Source organism: Syngnathus typhle, linkage group LG1 (genome assembly GCF_033458585.1).
Source record: "Syngnathus typhle isolate RoL2023-S1 ecotype Sweden linkage group LG1, RoL_Styp_1.0, whole genome shotgun sequence".
In the NCBI taxonomy this organism is placed as follows: Eukaryota; Metazoa; Chordata; class Actinopteri; order Syngnathiformes; family Syngnathidae; genus Syngnathus; species Syngnathus typhle.
Window position 1 is genome coordinate 28,828,505 of NC_083738.1, and position 19,028 is coordinate 28,847,532.

Sequence of the window (19,028 nt, forward strand, 5' to 3'; positions counted from 1 at the left end):
GATATTAAACGAATCAAGTAATTATTAGGGGTGTAAATCGCGGGTTTTGTCACGATACGATATAATATCGATATAAAGAACTTCGATACGATATTTGCCGATATGTTAAAGCCTGCTGCGATTCAATCACGATATATCGCGATATAGTGCTCTACGATCGATTTTTTTTTTTTTAATAAAAAAATATAGAACAATATCCTGATTTATAACAATTCATACGCAAAATCAACAAGGTACTGCAAACTCTTTATTTAGGAAATGACAAGAGTATTGTAGTATACAAATTGCTTACCGTTTTTTTCCGTGTATAGTGCGCAATATTTTACTAATTTATTGTCCTAAAATCTGGGGTGCGTATTATACATGGGTACAAAGAAAAAAATTTTTAATTTTTTTTTTTTTTTTAATTTTTTTTTATTTTTTTATTTTTTTTTTTAAATAAAGTCATGGTACAACAAAACCAACAACAGGACTGACCGACAAAGTCGTGGAACAAAAAGACAAGGTGACATTACCAAAGACAGGAACAGAATGACAGTAACACATGCAATGATCCAACGGTGAGCGAGGGGCAGACAGGACTTAAATACAAAACACGTTACATCGATTGAGGTGACACAGGAAGAGCGGGGTGACACGAACAGAAACTATGGCAACCTAGACACATAGCAAAACTGGGGACGAGACATGACAAATCTCCCCCGAAATAAAACTCACCTTTCTTCTTGTTTGTTGTCAATCGCGCATCGCATTCAGCCATCCTGCCCAACACACTTAGTAAAATTCATAATTGACGACACATCGTTTGATGCGATGGTGCAATCCTCGATGGTGTGTTATTGTCAAATATTGTTTGTTTTTTAAACTCCATCGCGGACGGGACGTCATACGGAGGCCGCCATTACAGATGCGCAGAACGGTTGCGCAAGACACGTCAGCTATATAAAGAGCGAGAGTTCAGTTCTCCACCTATTAGTTTCAATTCACAGTTTAATTAGCAGTTTCAATCAGCAAATAACAAAATGCGTATTACAGGTAATATTTAATTTCACAACACTTTGCCTTGTTCCTTTCGTCTCTGCTGTTCATTTCAAACACGCTCCATACGACCGCAATGCTCTTGTATCAGACGCTCGCTCGATCACCTGCTAGTTTGCCGTCTGTCACAATGTACCCTACACAAATCCGAAACATTTGTTGCGGCTCCGAGTCACGACGAGGGGCAAGTTTTGGTTTCCAAGGGTGTTTTTATTCCTCTTCAACGTCTCTCCCATACAGAGCCGCCGTGTGCGCACGGAGCGCGGTGGTGCGTTTAGGGGCAGTCGGAGAAATCAACGCCAACAAAAAAAATGACATCCAGCCTAGTTAAGACCATACCAAAGACTTTAAAAATGGGACCCATTGCCTCCCTGCGTGTGTGACGATCTTTGGGACTTAAAAAAAAAAAAAAAAAAAAAAAAATTAAAAAATTTTTTTTAAAAAAATTCATAAAAATTGGGTGCGTATTATACATGGGTACAAGCTTTTTTCCAGCATCAGCATGCCATTGTTAGGGGTGCGTACTATACATGGGGGCGCACTATACACGGAAAAAAACGGTACTTTAACACTTAACTTTGATGTCGTGTTTTTTCTTTAAATGTGCGGCGAGATTTGTGCTCCCTGAATATTTGATCAGCGCATGGCAGGATTTACAAACTGCACGTGTCTTGTCCGTTGAGCCATCTTTTCTTTGGAATCCAAAGTGCTTCTAAACGAATGACTTGAAGCCTAAAGCGGAGCAAATTTCCTCGTCTTTTTGGACACTAGCCATAGTACCAGCCCAGGAGCCGCGGACTAGTTGTCCCCTCCCCTTTCACGTGCGTGCTCTGCTTACAACACAACAACGCCGGAAAGAGGAAGCAAGCAACAATGAACTGGATTTCAAAATAAAGTCGCGTCTAATGTCCGAGGTCAAACACGGCGATATAAATCGATGTTTACCTTTAGCATCGATACCAATAAATCGTAGAGCATTATATCGATTAATCGATGTGTATTGATGTATCGTTACACCCCTAGTAATTATGTATCGTTCATTTAATAATAGTGAATCATAGTCATTGGCGAGTGTCCAGGACGCATGCACGCACGCTGCTTTGTCTGTTTTGTGACATTGTTTGAACGATTCCCGACCGAACACCTTCCTTGGGCCCGCACTGTTGACTGAACTGAACTAAAGTACCCTTGGGCCCATTTCTTGGGCCTGTGTGGCGGAGCTCTCTTGCGCAGTACCCACCTTGGCCACGAGGGGCAGCGTAAAATGTATACGACAGACAAACAAGTCGTTGCTACGTAGGTTCAATGACTGAATCAATGAGTTGATTCTTGCAGAGGAGAAAGAATATGCGACTATCGTGATGTGTTCTATTATATATCTATCTTTATTTGCGTTAAGGGTTATTGGCGCCAGTTGTTTGCACCTCTATGGATATTCCATGATAAGCTGGCAGGGGCACGCAAAAGGCAAAGTTGTTGGAAACGTGCCTTGCAATTGTGTTTGTGTTGTTTCAGGTGATCGCTCACTGAGGGGCAACTTCTCGCACCTTTTTGCCAATGTGGAATTTCGTCAGGGTTCCCAAAAGGTTGCAAAGACTGCGAAAGGGTTCTTCTTGTCGCTGAAAAATTTGGAACCTCTGCAAATGCAAATCTTTGTGAACGTTAACAACCCCTGACCCCAAAAAAAATAGTCTTGCGTGGCCCCGCCAACTCATTATAATAACTCCAACGTTTGGTCGCTCTATTCAATGCTGTCGGGTGACAGCAAGCGCGCCAAATGTCCACGTGGTCCTCGGCTTTCTTAGGAGGCTTTGGCCACGCCGACCAACGCCGGCCTGAGGGTGCGCCCGTGAAGCTTGTAGCCCACTTTGGTCACGGCGGTGACGGTGCCGGGCTCCTTGCCCTCGGCGGGGGCGTGGAAGAGCGCCTCGTGCTCGTACGGGTCGAACTTGTGGCCGTACGGGTTGAGCCTGACCAGGCTGTGCTTGGCGAACACCTTCTGGATCTGGACCTCCGTCATCACAAGGCCATCGTAGAGGTTCTTCAGGTGACGGTTCCGGCTGGTCACTTCCTCCGCTGGCACGCTTTCCTTGGCCTTCTCCAAAATGTCGGCGACCTCCAGCAGGTCTTCGCAGAAGCCCTGGATACCTGACGACGCAACAAATGGCAAAATATTGATTACGTCGCCGCCGCCGCACGTCGGTAGAGTGTTTCGCTCGCGTCGTCTTCACCGTATAGTTTAGCTTCCTGAATCATCCTCTGACTTCTCGTCCGCAGGTTCTCCATGTCCGCCAAGGCTCGTTTGTATTTGTCCTGCGGAGCGGTCGCTCGGGTAAGGCTTTTTGAGGAGGTGACGGCATGGGACTTACGGTCATCTCCTTGAGCTGCTCCCCCAACTGCGTCTTCTCGGCCAGGACCTTCTCCGTCGCGCTCTGCTCGGCGGTCTCCTCCTCCTCTGAACCGTGTCCGTTCTTCTGCTGAGTGGCTGTGCATAACCGCCGCGGGGATGCTCTGGGAACACGCAAAGAAATAGCAGACCTGTAACTTCATTGCTCACGACGTACTTTCTTACTTTCGTTCTCGTCAAAAAAAAATATATATATATTACGAGCCTAACTGACCTGAACCCTGCGTATTAAGGAAGGTCAGCCAGATGACGTAAGCACGCGACACCGATGACGTCATCGGCGGCGCGACAGAGTCGTGTTCCATAACTAGCCTTCGCGAACGAATGAACGCTAAAGTCCATTTCCTCAAGTCCCAGCAGTCATCTCGGCGCCATCTCCAGGTAATACAGTACACGCATTTCCTTTCCTATCTAAGCCCATAACGTCACGCTCGCTCTCTCGCGTGGCTAACGTTTACACGCACCGAACACGTCGACGTACTTTTAAAGTCAAGTCGGAATCAGTCACTAACCTCAGAACGTGGCGCAAAGCTCCGAATGAGCGGCTCCGTATGCACATGTTGGCCATTTTCTGTCTTGATTCAGTCAGCGAGAAGCTTCCTCTAGACAGGACATAGGCTCGGTCGGTAGCTGATGGCGACGTCGTACAGGCTAACCAATTGCGTGTCACAAGAGGCGGGACATGTATGCTTCTGACCAATCGCGTTCGAGATAAGATGTGGTTTGGTTGCCCTTGAGCAAACGTGAAATCAACACGTGATCAAGGGCAGTTGAGTTCCCAAAAAGTCAATCATCCGCCGTGAGAATTGGCTGCAAATGATGGAATGACAATAACGAGGACATGAAATCGTTCATATGTACTGTCGTATTTTTTGTAGTATGTGTTTTTTAACGGACAAACGTGGGGAAAGTACCTACACAAGCTGCGTTGGAGTAGAAACACCAATAGTTGTGTCACCGGTAAAAATGAAATGACAAAATCGAGCCCTTGAGTCAAAGAGCCTTTGGCTTGCCAGTCATCTTAACAAGTTCGCAGTATTGTCAAGCGAGTGCGTGTTTGCTAGGGTCACAAGCAGCGACGAACCGGGCAGAATAATCAATCAATATCAATATCTAGTAGGGGTGTAACGATTCATCGATACACGTCGATTAATCAATATAATGCTCTACGATATATTGGCATCGATGCTAAAGGTAAACATCGATTTATATCGCCGTGTTTGACCTCGGACATTAGACGCGACTTTATTTTGAAATCCAGTTCATTGTTGCTCGCTTCCTCTTTCCGTTGTTGTGTTGTGCGCAGAGCAGGCACGTGAAAGGGGAGGCGACAACTAGTGGGCTGGTGCTATGGCTAGTGTCCAAAAAGACGAGGGAATTGGCTCCCCTTTAGGCTTCAAGTCATTTGTTTGGAAGCACTTTGGATTCCAAAGAAAAGATGGCTCAACCGACAAGACACGTGCAGTTTGTCAATCCTGCCGTGCGGTGATCAAATATTCAGGGAGCACAAATCTCTATATTTATATTTAAAGAAAAAACACCACATCAAAGTTCAGTGTTAAAAGAAGCACTTTGTGTACTACAATACTCTTGTCATTTCCTAAATAAAGAGTTTGCAGTACCTTGTTGATTTTGCGTATGAATTGTTATAAATCAGGAGATTGTTCTATATTTTTTTATTTAAAAAAAAAAAATCGGCCGTAGAGCACTATATCGCGATATATCGTGAATGAATCGCAGCAAGCTTTAAGATATTGGCAAATATCGTATCGTAGTTCTTTGTATCGATATATCGTATCGTGACAAAACCCGCCATTTACACCCCTAGTTGGTACGTTATGGTTTTGATAGCATTCCGTTTTGATCAGATACTGTATACCTCACTCACGCCGAGAACAATGACGTTCTGCCGTACGAAATTCCAACAATAAACCGAGAGAATAGAGCTTGATAGCGAGCTGGACTTTCCAAGCGTGTTTTGTTTTGCGGCATTGCCGGCCGGTTTCGACCAGAGTTGATTTCAGCGGTGGATTAGTTGTGTTTCAAAGAAGGAGCCAATGAAACGGTCAATTTGACCTGCTTGCAGTGCTTTTATTGGATGTTAGTTATCTCGCCAAACGTTTACAGAAGGTGGAAGAGGAAGCGAGAATGCCTGCCGCGCACACCGTGGCTCGCCACGATGCGGTGGCTCAAACGGCGGCGCCAAAATGAAATGTCCAAGAAAAGGAGGGCAAAACCGCTGCGGATGAAGAACAGCCGCTCTTCACCGTGCGCCTTTGCGGCAATGGAAATCAAACGTGGCTGGCGGTCGTCCTTAGTGTGCGTGAGGTCTTCCGCGGCCCCTCCCGCCACCCGGGGGCGCGTCCACAGCGCGGCGCGGGTTCTTGATGGTCTCGTCGACAGACAGGATGAGGCAGGCCGCCTCAGAGGCCGCGGTCAGCGCGTTGATGCGGACGACGGACGGCTCCCACACGCAGGCGGCAAAGTTATCGGCGATGTCCTCGTTGTTGATGTCCACGCCGTACCACATGCCGCCCTGGGGAGGGGAGGTGAGGGTTAACGCCCGCCGGTGGAGGTGGCCCGATTCCCCGTAGCGTCCTACCTGAGCGTGTTTGGCACGCAGCTTGTTGAGGATGTTGGTGGCATCAAAGCCGGCGTTGTCGCACAGCTGTCTGGGGATGATCTCCAGGGCCTTGGCGTAGGCGCCGATCAGCAGCTGCTGCTTCCCCGGGATGCTTCTGGAATAACAGCGCAGGTACTTGGACAGCTCCATCTCCACGGCTCCTCCGCCCGCAACCACCGAGTCGTTCTGCAAAAGACGAGCGAGCGAGCGCCGCGGTCAAATATCCACAGCGGGAAGCCAAGAGCTCTGGCCGTCGGGCCCACCTTGATGGCTCTCCGCACGATCATGATGGCGTCGTGCAGCGAGCGCTCCGTCTCCTCGGTGAACTGCTCGGCTCCGCCTCGCAGGATGATGGTGCACGTCTTGGCCTTGGGGCAGCCCTTGAACAAGTTGTACCTACGCCAGGCCACAGATGGGCGATCGGTCGGTGGGTCAGCCGCGGGCGGGCGGCCACGGGACCCGAGCGGGCCGGGACGCTGCTAACCTTTCTCCGCCGATTTGGACCTCCTCGAAGAGCTCGCACAGACCCAAGACGTCATCTGTCAGATTGCTTACCGACGTCTGGATGGAGCCCCCGCAGGCCTGGATATCACACAACGACAGCTCGCCATTAGCGATGGAGCGGCCCCGCCTCCGATGGCGTCAAAAACTCTGGCGCGTCTTGGAGCGGCTGTCTCGCTTCACACGGCCCAATTCGCAATGACATATTTCCAATCCAACTGAACGGGGCCAGATGGGAGATGGAACGCAGCAAATATTTTCACCCGGAAAGGTTGCGACACTACGTTCGAGGAGGGGAACCGCTGTCAGAGTTCTGCTCTCTGTCCTACCATCATGGTCCTCTTCAAGTCTTCCTCCTGGACCCTCCCGGCACAGAACAGGTCTCTGTCGGCAAAGTACTGGGTGGCCACGTCGCCGATGGGCAACTTGGACAGAACCACTTTGGCTCCCGACCGGTGGATCTTCTCCAGCTTGTCGTAAAGGATGTTCCACTCGGCGTCCACGATGGCCTGGTAGTCCTGCGGATGCGAGGCAAAAGGGGTGAAGGACAGAAGCGGACTCTGGCGCCGCCCCGCGTCAAAGTCTGCGTTGCGTACCTCCACGGACTTCACCCGAACCTCGGCGTTGTCCTTCTCGGCCTTCAGCTCCAGCTCGACGTTGAGCAGCGCGATCCTGGGATTCTCGTAGCACTTGGGCTGCATCTCGAAGCCGGCGTAGGAGAAGGTCTTCTTGAAGGCCACCCCGGAAATCAACTGGGAATCCTGAGTTTGGGGCGGGGCGCACGCACGACACCGGGGAACAAAGTCAAAAGTGGTGCTCTGCTGGAGGAAAGGAGAGAACACCCACCTCCAGACCCCCTCCCTGGACCTTCTTGATGCCAATCATCTTGAGGGACAGCAGTTCGTCCAGGGACATGACGGCGTCCACCACCATCTTGGAGAAGAACTCCTTTTGCCCGGCAATCAGCTTGGAGTTGAGCGCCGTGGCTGCGCACTTCTCCAGCAACTGTCGCTGCTCCCTGAGGAGAGCGCCACGGAGGTAAGAGAGAGCCTTGGAGCACAACTTGCAGGACGGGCAAATGCTCACCGCTTGTCGTCTTTCTTGACGGGGACGGCGATCTCCTTGATCTTCTCCACAGCCAGATTGGTGGCGGTGCGGAACGCTCGGATGATGGTCTGAGGGTGGAGCCCCTCCTCCACGTAGGGCTTCAGCTGCTTCAGGAACTCGGCGGCCAGGAGCGTGACCGAGGTGGTGCCGTCCCCGACCTGAGTGCAGGTGCAAAGAGACATTTTCAACCGGGGAAGGAAGCCACCCCGTCCCGGCTTCTTGTCACCGCTGTGGATCGAAACATGACCTCGGCGTCCTGAGAGCGGGCAATGTCCACCAGGGTCTTGGCTGCGGGGTGGACCACGTCCAGCAGCTTCAGGATGGTGGCCCCGTCGTTGGAGATGGTGGCTTTACCTGGACAGCGCAGAGCTTCCTTTAGAGCTGGCCGGCCGGGCGCCACGACGCCCTTCCCCTCGCCGGCCGACTCACCTCTATTGTCGACCATGAGTTTGTCCATCCCTCTGGGCCCCAGGGTTGTCCGCACAGCCTCAGATATGACCTAAGAGACGGACGGACGGACGAAGAGAGGCGCGAGCGCTTCCGTCAGTCCAAGGCTCGCTCGTTTGCTCGCAAGCTAAAGCCCCGAGATGTGCAGACCTGGCAAGCATTGATGTTACTGATGAGCTGGGGGATTCCCTGAGAAGTGTCTGTCCCCTCCTTCAGCAAGATCACCGGTGTGGGCTGTGGACAAGACAACAATGGGATCAAACTGCGCATCAGTCATTCTTTCCTTCTCGGGCTCCCAGTCTCCAAGATCCTATTGGGGCGCCTTGAACGACCTCTTTGCGAGTTGCTCCGCTCGCTTGGTGCTAATCCTCCTCATCTTTTCGTCATCCCAACAATGGAGCTAGCTAGCGGCTAAGCCGAGAAGCACATGTGCAAGACTCGACTCTTGTTCCACCCGCGACCTACTTCCGAAGTGATCCACTGCGATTGGCATTTCACTTCCGATCGTTTCATTCTATACATGTCGCCTGCCTTATTGTCATCACGGGACGCCTCGTAGCCATCACGCCCATTGACAGTTAGCCTTCCGATGCTAAGGCTATTTTGGGGCGTTTCGCGTCGTCATCTGCTGAAATATTGGCTCCCCGCTAATAGGAAGCGTATTGTGTTCCATCTTGGCTTCTTTTCCAGCGTGAAGCCAGCCGCCAAACACTGCGATGCGCGCGGATTGGACGTCGGAAAAGCGGCCTCACCATCATCTTTGCAGTTTCTTCCAGAAGCTCGGAAGCGGCATCAACTCCCACCCACAATGCTTAGCGGTGAGGCGTTCATGTACACGCGGAAGGGAGGGGTAGGGGTAGTGACGTCAGAAAGCCTTTGGATTTTACGCCACTTGGGATGAGTCGAGGTCATGAATAAGCTTGGCCTTTGCCCGTAATGTATTTGGTGAAGTACAAATGTCTTGTCATTTTTCTTTTTTACTGACATCTTTAACGAAAGGTCCACCAAGCGTGATGCGACAGCAATGACGCAATTGGCCGCTTGCCTAATTTGTTTTCCCCAATTTTGAGGTGATTGCACAAAACACAATTTTTAAAAAAAAAAAAAAAAAAGATGAAGCCCAATATAATGGTAACGAGTAAAAGATTCCAAACACAGGTTTGCAAGCCAGCATTTTTAATGGCCAGGGGTGGACCGCAATTGCCCACCCCTCGCCATTAAAAAATGCTGAAGCAACTTTCACAACAAGATTGCGAGGTGAGGAAATTGTCCGTGAACGCAGCCCGAGTGACGTCGCAGTGCGCCGGACGAATACAGGACCTCTGATTGGTCCGAGACTCTTACGATGGGTTCTTTTGAAGAGCGCTCGATTTAGGAAAGCCCACAAATTCGACGTGTTCGACGCACTTTCAAAAGCGTTACAGACACCGCCCTCGCAGACACGCCAAACAGCAAATCGACGGATTTTGCGGCGGATCGGGAGGGGACACGACACGAATCTTTGGCGGGAGACTGGCGAGTCCGTCCGCTGTTTAGACACTAGACAGACATCAGTCGACTTTCGGCGCTAACAAATGGAGGAATTCGGAGTTTACGCCGTATTCGGCCTAAATTGCGTCACCTCAGCGGCTTCTCGGGCACGTCGCAAACATCAACAACTCCATAGCAGTGTTGTGCTAAATTGCTACTGTGGTCGACTTTAGGAGCAGAGCAGAGCAGGCCAGTAGTTAGGGGCGGGCGTATGGGCGGGGTTTAGACCTACGTACTATGTTGTTTGTGACGTCATACGGTCTTCTCTGCAGTCAAGGAGAAGATTGTTTTCTAAATATTGCTCCTCAAAAGCACAGCATTCCAGATTTCTCAAGGACGGAAGTTTGCATTCGTCAACTTTGCGTTTGTGCGCGCGCGTGCGTGTGTCAGCGAGGAGGGGGGCCGCCGCGTGTCTGTTGCCGTTCCGCTGACCGTCCACCAGGTGGTGCTGTTTTATAGCGGTGCTTGGGGTGAGAGGATTTGCGTCAACGCGGAACTCCACGACGCTCATCGGACGCTCATCACCTTCGGGAAGCTGACTGACTCCTCACAATAGGTCTCCCTCCGAGCAATTTATTCCTTGACCTCGATTTGTCCATACGAGTTGGACAACTGTCGAGATCTAATTTAACATCATGTCTCACTAGGCTGTAGAAATGTCTCGTGATAGCCTTCCTACTTTTGAGTAAACATTTTGATGTGTTCTGGTCATTTCATAGATTTCTGTCTTTGGAGCAGTGGGAAGAAGAGGCATGGGCCAACGGTGCTACCCTGGATGTTGCACTGGGAGGAGGTCATAGGGTCAAAGCAACAATGGCATGGATGGAAGAGTCATTCAATCCACAACCACCTGAAAGAGTTTATTTTTCCTCAGGCCGAAGAGAGCGGGTCGGAGCCGCCACTCGTTTTGGCCGTCCAAGAGCACACGCCAAAGGTCCGTCATTACGCGTGCAAGGTAGAAAAGAGGCCGAAGAGAGCGGGTCGGAGCCGCCACTCGTTTTGGCCGTCCAAGAGCACACGCCAAAGGTCCGTCATTACGCGTGCCAGGTAGAAAAGAAGCGAACGGCAACCGTTTTTCTCTTTGTGCCGCCAGGTCGCCACTGCCGCACCCCAACTTGCGGCTCCCCAACTTGCGGCTCCCCAGCTTGCAGCAAATTCAATCAAAATTGAAATGCGTGGCTGTGAACGTGAGCGAGCCAGCAAGCGAGCGAGCGAGCGAGCGTATGTGTGACTTGGAACCTTGAACCTCTGTCGTCACGCATAGCGCCGCGTGTGCGTATGGACGCAGACGGAAGACGTTTTGACACACTTTGTGTGCGTGCGTGCGTGTGTGTGCACGCAAATAAAAACAAACCAATAGAGGAAAAAAAAATGCTATTTTGATTTTTGTCTGTGTCACCTTGGAGCCGAACAGTATAGAACAGCTCGCCTCTCCCGAAATTGGACTTTTTGTGTCCCACCCGGCCGTTGCTCCCCCTCAGCTTTGCGTCAACGTCAGAGAGGAAGGAAGTGCCAAAATAAGCAGGACCGGTGGCGCGCCCCGGCTTGAGGGCCGCTTTGTTGTTTGGGTTTTTTCTCTCTGGCTCTCTTTTTCCCTCTTGTGCAACTCAGCGTGGGTCACACTCGGGCACAAAGTCGCCATGAAGAGCATCAGGGTTTGGCTCGTCCTGCTGCTAGCATCAGTGCACATCTTCATGGCACGTAAGTGAATTAGCTGAATTCTTTCCCTTTTTTATTAATTTTTTTCCAGCGCATCAAGTGAATGTCTAGACCACAATGGAGTTACGGATTGCAAAATTGTTACCAAAAATCATTTTACACCAATTGTGTAAAAAATATACTTGATGTGTATGTATATTATTGTATATACATATATATGTATATCTATATATATATCTATATATATATATATATATATATATAAAATATGTATGTATATATAGCTATGTATGTATGATATTGTATATATATATATATGTATATGTATAGATAAATATTAGGGATGCACCGAAATAAAAATTCTTGGCCGAAACCGAAAACCAAAAATGAGGAAACCAAGGCCGAAAACCGAAAACCGAAACACCGAAAGAAATGTCAGTTATTAGAACCACAGCATTTATGGCTACATGTGTACTAACCTCACTAAAATCAAGGCATTGCAATAAACCAGTTACGAAAGTATGAAAATATTTATTTAGCACTGACAACAATGCACAATATAAATTAAAATTCAAAAATAAAATAAAATAAAATGTTTAACTTGACCCAACTCATGTGTACATTAAATAATAATTTACAGGCTTATAACTGACTGTAAAATTAAATATGTTCTCTTATAAAAACACAGAGAACTTTCTTGCCTTTTCAAAAACGTCCCCCACAGACGGAGTGGGCGTGCTCGGTGTCAGTTTCCTTTTCTGTGTCGCCTTCTTCTCATATTCAGAATGGCGATCGGGATGTTTGGGTTTCAGGTGATGAATTAAACCCGACATGGAGAAACTTTTTGCAGATGCACCCCTTTCAGCATTGCATGTTTTGCAAATCGCTATCCGTGGGTCTTTCTCTGAGATAGTGAAATCAGTCCACACCGCAGACTTATCCCGTTTTCCCGCGTGCTGGCTGCGCTGTTTGCTCACGTCATCACAAGTTTCGGCCGTGTTGTTTCGGTGATTTAGGTCTTTCGGCCAAAAACCGAAAATGCACTTTTGGGTCATTTTCGGCCGAAAATTTTCGGTGGCCGAATTTTCGGTGCATCCCTAATAAATATGTATGTATGTATGTTATTGTATATATGTATGTATGTACTATATATATATATATATATATATGAATACACATAAAATGTATTTTACACAATTAGTGTAAAATGTTTTTTCGGTAATAATTTTTATATATCTTGAGCTGCGCTTTCTGACAAGATCCAACCTCGACATAACGAAATAGAATGTAAACAATTCAATCTTGTATCGTGCTGCTCTTGGGGTCCAGGGATCAGGAATACATGCCGAGTGTCAATTTGTCCACCAGGAGTAGCATCGGTTAAGAGAGCTTCCATTTTGAGAGGTGCTTTCCGATCTATCTTGTCAGTCAGCCAACAATTTTGATGACTCTGATATCAGTCATGTTGACTTGACGCTGCTTTGATTTGTCTATCGGAGAGCCATCAAAGCAAACGCGCACAAATGAGACCTCCAGGGACGGAGCGATGTTTGACGGAGATAGATGGTCTCGCCCCCTCGCTATTGTAGCGTTGCCAAAATAGCAGGCAAGTCGTGGGCGAGTAAGCGCCTGGCTCTACGTGTCGCAAAACAAAGAGTTCAACATCCAAAACAAGAGTTCAACAAGTGTGTGAAGCCTCACTCTTAATGGCCGGCCGGCTGGCTGGCTGGCTGGGTGGCTCTCCTTCCCGTCTCCCCCCCCTGCTGCCTTCACGGCCTCCCTAGGCAAGTTTGATTGCGGGAGGAGTTGGCATTCCTCGGAGATGATAGAGTCAGTGGCTGTCAGGACACTTGGGTTTCTTTTTCCCGTATCGAGGCACTGTTTGCGTCGGAGCGACACTTGCTATCCTATCCTGTTCTAACGCTGTTTTCCTGCTCATTGTCCATGCCTCAAAGAGTCAACAGATGACATTGGCGGGAACCGGCGGGCGGACAGTCCGACGACGGACAAAGCGGTGACAGAAAGCCACTGGGGTGAATGCAATCCAATTGTTTCCTTACTAGGGCCCGAGGGATTGCATCCATGGATATTGGAGAAGCAAGCGCTTTTCAAATTGGCAATTCATTGGCAGATTTGTACCGTGTGAACACATCAACTCGGACGAGACAAACGGCCAGAAGTCGGCCATGTCGGCCCTTTTCTTCAGGAATTCTTTTCTTCTTACAAAAGATTGCTTGGACTCAATCTGCTCAATCTGTCAAATCGGCACCAAAAGGAACATCGTTCGGGCCCTATTGTTTCCAGCGCCTACACACAGCTAGTTGTGGATCTGACTCTTTTGTACCCTTGAGCAGCGGCGCAGACGGGCCCAGCGCAGACGGGCCGAGCGCCGACGGGCCGGGCGCCGACGGGCCGGGCGCCGACGGGCCCAGCGCCGACGGGCCCAGCGCCGACGGGCCCAGCGCCGACGAGCCGCTTAGCGATAAGCCGAGCGCCCGCCACAGTCGCGCCGCCGGCACAAAGCACGGCGAAACCTGCAGAGAGCGGTGAGTGTATCAAGGAGGAGGATTAAAAGAGGTGCAACGATGACAGCCAATGTTTTCCACTGCAGGAAAAGTCCCCACGGCGGCGGCGGCAGCAACGACGACCCCTCTCGCCGGGCCCGACGAGAAAAGTGGGATCTTTGGAAAGGGTACCCTCCTTAGCGACCGTGGCTCCACCCTTTTATTTCCTGTGTTGACAGAAGCTGCGGCAAACAGCAGCACCCGCCCGACGCACGGGACCACCGAGCGGCCTCAAGGTGACAGAACGGCGACGGCACTCACCACTACACGGCCTCCGATCGGACCTCGGCCCACCTCGGCCCCGCCGCAAACCGCCAACGGTACGGTCGCGTACGATTCCCTTGGGACTCCCGGTGAGAGCTGGTTTATTTCTTCTTTCTTTCTTTCTTTCTTTTTTTCCTCAACCAACCAACCAACCAATTGTGCTTTCAGCAATGCCTCGGCACCAGACGGGCCAGACCACAGACAAAAGTCCCGGTATGTAAGTGGCGAGACCGGATGTTGGGGAAAGAAAAGCCAAAGAAAGCACATTCTCAACACTTTGCTCCCCTTTTCTTTCTGGGTTTTTTTTTGCTACTGTTGCTGTTTCCCTCCCAGCATCAGGCACCGTGATGTCATTTTTAGTGACAGGACGAGGCAAAATGGCAGAGCCCGCCCGAGATAGTGCATGTATTCATTCATCTGAAGAAAATGTTTGAGTGGAGCTCAATTTGTGGGCAAGCCCTCTTTTTCCAAACCCGACCCAGGTCATCATAGCTTTGAATTGGTCATTGCATGTCATCAATTTTGATCTAGTTTCAGTTTTAGCTTTTTCTTGGCTTTTTTTGGTGACTGTATGTGAAATGTCAACAAAAAAAAAAGAGGATTGTGATTGCGGAAAGGTCCTCAGGTTGGCAGCGCTGACAAAGAAGTCAGAGGAGCAGGTAAGACATTAGCATCCATCCGCCTGAGTCAAAGTGGGCCGGGTGACTTTGCTCTCTTTTCTTTTCTTTTCTTTTGGCAGCCAGTGACAAAAGACTTTGGTGGATCGTACTGCCCGTCCTGCTGGCCGCCTCCGCCGCCGTCATCGTCATCCTCAAGTTCAAATGCAAAAAGATCCACGAGCACACAGGTACGTGGCCCGAGGTCAAAATGGGAGCTTTGCCGTGACATTCAAGCCTGGCCTTCTTTCAACAGAGACCAGCGATACCGGAACAGAGAAGTAAGCGGCAAGCGACGAGGCTGGCCCGTCCCGTCCCGCCGCGTCGCTACAAAGTCAGCCCAAACAAATGAGTGTGTGTGTGTGTGTGTGTGTGCGCGCAGCGCGTCCTTCCAGAGCCGTCCGGAAAGCACCAAAGATGGCGTCATGCTTCTCGCCGTCAAGTCGTCAGGCGGCCAGGACCACGGTGAGCCAGCCGTCTTGCGCCTGCCTGCGTGGCTGCCTGCCAGGCACTGCCAGGCACTGCCAGGCAGGCACTGCCTGCCTCCAGTGCCTGCCTGCCAGTGCCTGGCTGGCTGGCTGCGTGGCTGTCTGCGTGTCTGCCTGTCTGCCTGCGTGGCTGCGTGGCCCGAGAAGGTGTTTCCTGTGATTTGGAGCAGCCGCCCCTGAGGCAAAAGACAGCCGCTTCCTAACATAAACACACGTTTGTTTTGGACACGGGCTATTGTGTGGCGACCAAATGTCACGCCGGCCCGGACGCGTGTTCGGACAGCCGGATGCGTCTTACGTGTTTGAGCGGCCACGCAATCTCGGTAGTCAATCTACACGACTTGGAGCTGCACAGGCCACTTGAGTCATTTTTGGAGGGTTTTCGCAGAGGCCCCGATGCCGTCTGTCGCTCTATGTCGGAAATTCTGCACAAAGAAAAGGAAGAGTGCAAGGCATGTCAAAGATCTTCCACGCAAGGACTCGTTTGGACCACTTTTGACACAAAGTGCTTTTTGGCGGCGGCAGCAGCAGCAGCAGCAGCAGCAGCAGCAGCAGCAGCAGCAGCAGCAGCAGCAGCAGCTAGTGACGCTTTGTAGAACTGCACCCATCTGCTCTTTTCTTCCCGTTTATGTTGCAGCCACAAGCTGAGGCACCAAGACTTCCCTCCGCTCAAGTCACCTCACCTATAAATAAAAAAGAAAGATCAACTTACAATCAAGAATAACTTTATTATTAACAGTTTTTTGGAGTCTGTAACAGAACAGTGCGTCACTTTGCCTGAAATTAAAAAATCAATGATCATTTTTCAACCTATAAACATTCTTGACCAACTGCCATTGGAGGGCCATACAGTATAGGCTACAAAACAAACGGATGAATTGCTAGGAAAAAAATGTTTTGAAGACCATTTGTAATGTTCGTAATGTCGATGCAAAATGGGTCATTATAGGCCGCATAGAATGATGCGCTGGGCCGTATCTGACCCCCGGGCCTCGAGGTTGACACCTAGGTTTAATGTACACGCAGAAAGCAAAGGCCACAGGTTGATTGGTGCGAGATAAAATTCATCTTTTTACTTACAAAGGCGATTACAAAAATCAATTGCACAATGGAAAATACTGCTGTACAGGTAGGTCACCAGTAATTCTTTTCTTTGTTTTTCCATGCCTACACCATTTACAAATGGTCCGTAGGAAAATGTCGCCGGGCAAAAAGCCGAGAAATGCTGCAGTCCTCAATCCACCAATGTTTGGCTTTTCTGTCCTCGTACATGAACAAGAAAGCGAATGAGATTCCAACATTCACCTCCCAGGGGAAAAAGGGGCTCAGCCAATTTTTCCTTTCTGTCGTAAAGTTAAACAGGTAGCCCGAGTCAATTTGCCTCTCTAATCCATATCTTGAATGGTGCTCGTGTCAAGGGACGGAAAAAATTAAAATATATATATATATTCTTTTGTTCTCTCCCAATAATCTGCCGATTAATTCAAATATTTTGTTCGGACAAATCACCAAATTGACGTTGGCCTAAAAAAAAAAATCATCGGTAATAACAACAACTTGAATATCCGTCAATCTTTCAAGTCATACGGGTGAGTCCCTCGCAACACCCAAATTTCCACGTTTGGCGCCGTCGCTAGTCAAAGCTCCACGTTGCGCGCTGACAAGACAGCGGAAACCTGTTCAAGTTTGCGTACGTCCTCTTTAGGAGCGGAGGTGACATGGCGGCGCCCGCCGGAGGCACGGCCAACCCCGCCGCCGGCCGGCTGGTCACTTTGGTCTCGTCCGTCCGCCCGGGCCTAAAGCGCATCTCTGGATATCCAGCCGCTCTCGGTGAGAAAGGTGACAATGCGTTTCCTGAGGACTTTGTCCAGGTAGCCGGGCAGCCGGCTCTTGGAGGAGGGGACGCCCTGTCTCTTCTGCAGGTGGTCCTTGACGATGATGGTTTTGGCAGTCAGGTAGCGCGCGGGGCTCAGGTTGAGGGAACTACACAGGACCTTCTCGCGGTCCGACAGCAGCTCGAAACCCGTCAGGTTCTCGATGGCGGCGAACTCGCCGTCTTTGGCTTCCTCCTTGGCGGCGCAGGCCGCCCCGGAGCCGAGCCCGCCGCCCGGCGCCGTCCCGGGGCCGAGCCCGCCGCCCCGCTTGGAGATGAGCACGCTCTTATTCTCCTTGCGTTTCTCCCGTTTGTGGCGCACCGCCTCGTACTCGGCCGCCTCGTCCAGGCGGGCGATGCCGTTGCGGCGACAGCGCTGCAGCTCCCGCACTTTGGCCCTGAGCGCACGCTCTTTGTGCATGTTCTCAAAGAGCTCTTCCACTTCTCGGTGGGCCATGAACTGGCAGAGCCCCCGCAGCCGCATCCGTTGCTCCTTCTCCTCCTTGTTGATCTTTCTTTTGGGCGGAGCGGGAACCGCCGGGCAGGTACCGGCGGCCGAAGCCGGCGCGGCGAGGGCGCCGGCCGCCGTCCCCGCCGCGCTCACCACTCCCGGGGACTTGTCCCTGTCCCGCGTCTCTTTCTTGTCTCGGCCCAGAAAGACAGGGACCAAGGCGTAGTCCCGGGCGATGTTCTTCCGCCGCTGCCGCTCGCGTAGTTTTCGTACGTACATGTCCACGTGGGCGCGCTTCATTTCGATCTCCACGTCGTCGTCGTCGTAGTTGACGGAGAGGGCGCTGATGAGCGTCTCGGCGTCCTGGTCGTATTCGATCTCGTAGTCGTCGCGCAGCGGCATGTAGCCCAGCTGCTGCTGCTCGGCCAGGCTGATGTCCAGAGGCGGGAGCGGGACAGTGAGGCTGGGCGACAGCGCCCCGCCGCCGGGGCAGGTGTGGTCCGTCACCCGGTTGGGAATATTGTCGGGGATGCAGGCCTTCCCCAGGTTGCCGTGGATGTACATGGTCACGTAGTGGTCCATGACTTCCTGCGGCGTGCGGCCGGCTCCCACTTGAGCGGCCATGTCCTCCTATGACGGAGGGCAGAAAAAACATAGAAAGTATGCCGAGTCGTCAAGAGTGCTAGTGCATATCGTTAAAACAACAACTATAGTTGTATTCAGTATTCGGGTGCTTTGTAGTCGGAACGGGCACTTCTACGTCACTGCCAAAGGTGCAGCAAGTACGACGACATCGTACCCAGTTTCCAAAGCCGTACTGCTCGATGGCATCGAGGAGCGACTGCTCTTCCCTGCTCGTCCATCCTCCCTCCGCTTCGGGACCCCAGAGGGAGAAGCGACCGCCGTCGACCTGCTGGTAGCCGTGCCATCTCCGGTGGTTGCCGATTTCTGCGCCCGCCGAGAAGCACTCTGGACACAGCTCGATATCGGGACAATCGGTGCAGCGTAGCCGGAGATTGGTCACGTCTGCCAGGCAGTTCACGCAGTACTTCTTTCCCACGTCGGCCATGTTGGCTGGCTTTCGCTCCTTGTTGTCGGACGGAGGCTGAACGCACGCGCATGCGCCCTGACTGACATTGCCGAGCGCCGCTTTGAGAGGGAGGCCAACGCTGCGTGTAACTGCGCATGCGCAAGGAAAAGCAACACCACTCATCGAATCCAAATTCCAGTCGGTGTCGTAAAAAAGATTGATTCCTGTCAAATTCATTCATTCATTCATTTACTCATTCATTCATTAACCGGAGCGCTTAACCCGACGAGGTTCGCCGGGATGCTGGAGCCAAAGCCGTCAATGTTTGGCCGGGTAGAGCACACTCGCCAAAACCAACAGTAATCCGCGGTTTCTCATTCGTGCGTTCTA

General features: G+C 50.9%; 3 protein-coding genes across 3 annotated transcripts; all 3 read right to left on the reverse strand.

Moving 5' to 3' along the window:
• Positions 1-2,402: 2,402 nt before the first annotated feature.
• Positions 2,403-4,118, reverse strand: grpel1 (GrpE-like 1, mitochondrial). The gene is made up of 4 exons (XM_061277758.1): positions 3,958-4,118; positions 3,408-3,549; positions 3,270-3,351; positions 2,403-3,186 (listed from the first exon to the last, which is right to left on the reverse strand). The coding sequence occupies exons 1-4, from the start codon at positions 4,011-4,013 to the stop codon at positions 2,840-2,842; spliced, it is 627 nt and encodes a 208-aa protein (XP_061133742.1). The 5' UTR covers positions 4,014-4,118; the 3' UTR covers positions 2,403-2,839.
• Positions 4,119-5,515: 1,397 nt separating this feature from the next.
• Positions 5,516-9,026, reverse strand: cct7 (chaperonin containing TCP1, subunit 7 (eta)). The gene is made up of 12 exons (XM_061277576.1): positions 8,876-9,026; positions 8,274-8,357; positions 8,106-8,175; positions 7,924-8,030; positions 7,656-7,834; positions 7,416-7,587; positions 7,166-7,330; positions 6,899-7,087; positions 6,553-6,650; positions 6,332-6,464; positions 6,048-6,254; positions 5,516-5,981 (listed from the first exon to the last, which is right to left on the reverse strand). Exons 1-12 carry the CDS (start codon positions 8,879-8,881, stop codon positions 5,760-5,762), a joined length of 1,632 nt encoding a protein of 543 aa, XP_061133560.1. The 5' UTR covers positions 8,882-9,026; the 3' UTR covers positions 5,516-5,759.
• Positions 9,027-16,327: 7,301 nt separating this feature from the next.
• tada2b (transcriptional adaptor 2B) lies at positions 16,328-19,024 on the reverse strand. Its single transcript, XM_061277577.1, has 2 exons — positions 18,408-19,024; positions 16,328-18,238 (listed from the first exon to the last, which is right to left on the reverse strand). Exons 1-2 carry the CDS (start codon positions 18,873-18,875, stop codon positions 17,081-17,083), a joined length of 1,626 nt encoding a protein of 541 aa, XP_061133561.1. The 5' UTR covers positions 18,876-19,024; the 3' UTR covers positions 16,328-17,080.
• Positions 19,025-19,028: the final 4 nt, after the last annotated feature.

Bases quoted from the DNA above. Each gene is read 5' to 3' on its own strand.
- cct7 (XM_061277576.1), bottom strand. The intron at 8,031-8,105 runs GTGAGTCGGCCG...TGCGCTGTCCAG, and splicing joins ACTCATGGTCGACAATAGAG to GTAAAGCCACCATCTCCAAC. The intron at 6,255-6,331 runs GTGGGCCCGACG...CGTCTTTTGCAG, and splicing joins TCGTGCGGAGAGCCATCAAG to AACGACTCGGTGGTTGCGGG.
- tada2b (XM_061277577.1), bottom strand. From the start codon at position 18,875: ATGAATTTGACAGGAATCAATCTTTTTTACGACACCGACTGGAATTTG. The intron at 18,239-18,407 runs GTACGATGTCGT...CCTCCGTCATAG, and splicing joins AGTACGGCTTTGGAAACTGG to GAGGACATGGCCGCTCAAGT.
- grpel1 (XM_061277758.1), bottom strand. From the start codon at position 4,013: ATGGCCAACATGTGCATACGGAGCCGCTCATTCGGAGCTTTGCGCCAC. The intron at 3,550-3,957 runs GTTAGTGACTGA...GCGTGTTCCCAG, and splicing joins GCTTTGCGCCACGTTCTGAG to AGCATCCCCGCGGCGGTTAT. The intron at 3,352-3,407 runs GTAAGTCCCATG...ACCGCTCCGCAG, and splicing joins AGCAGCTCAAGGAGATGACC to GACAAATACAAACGAGCCTT.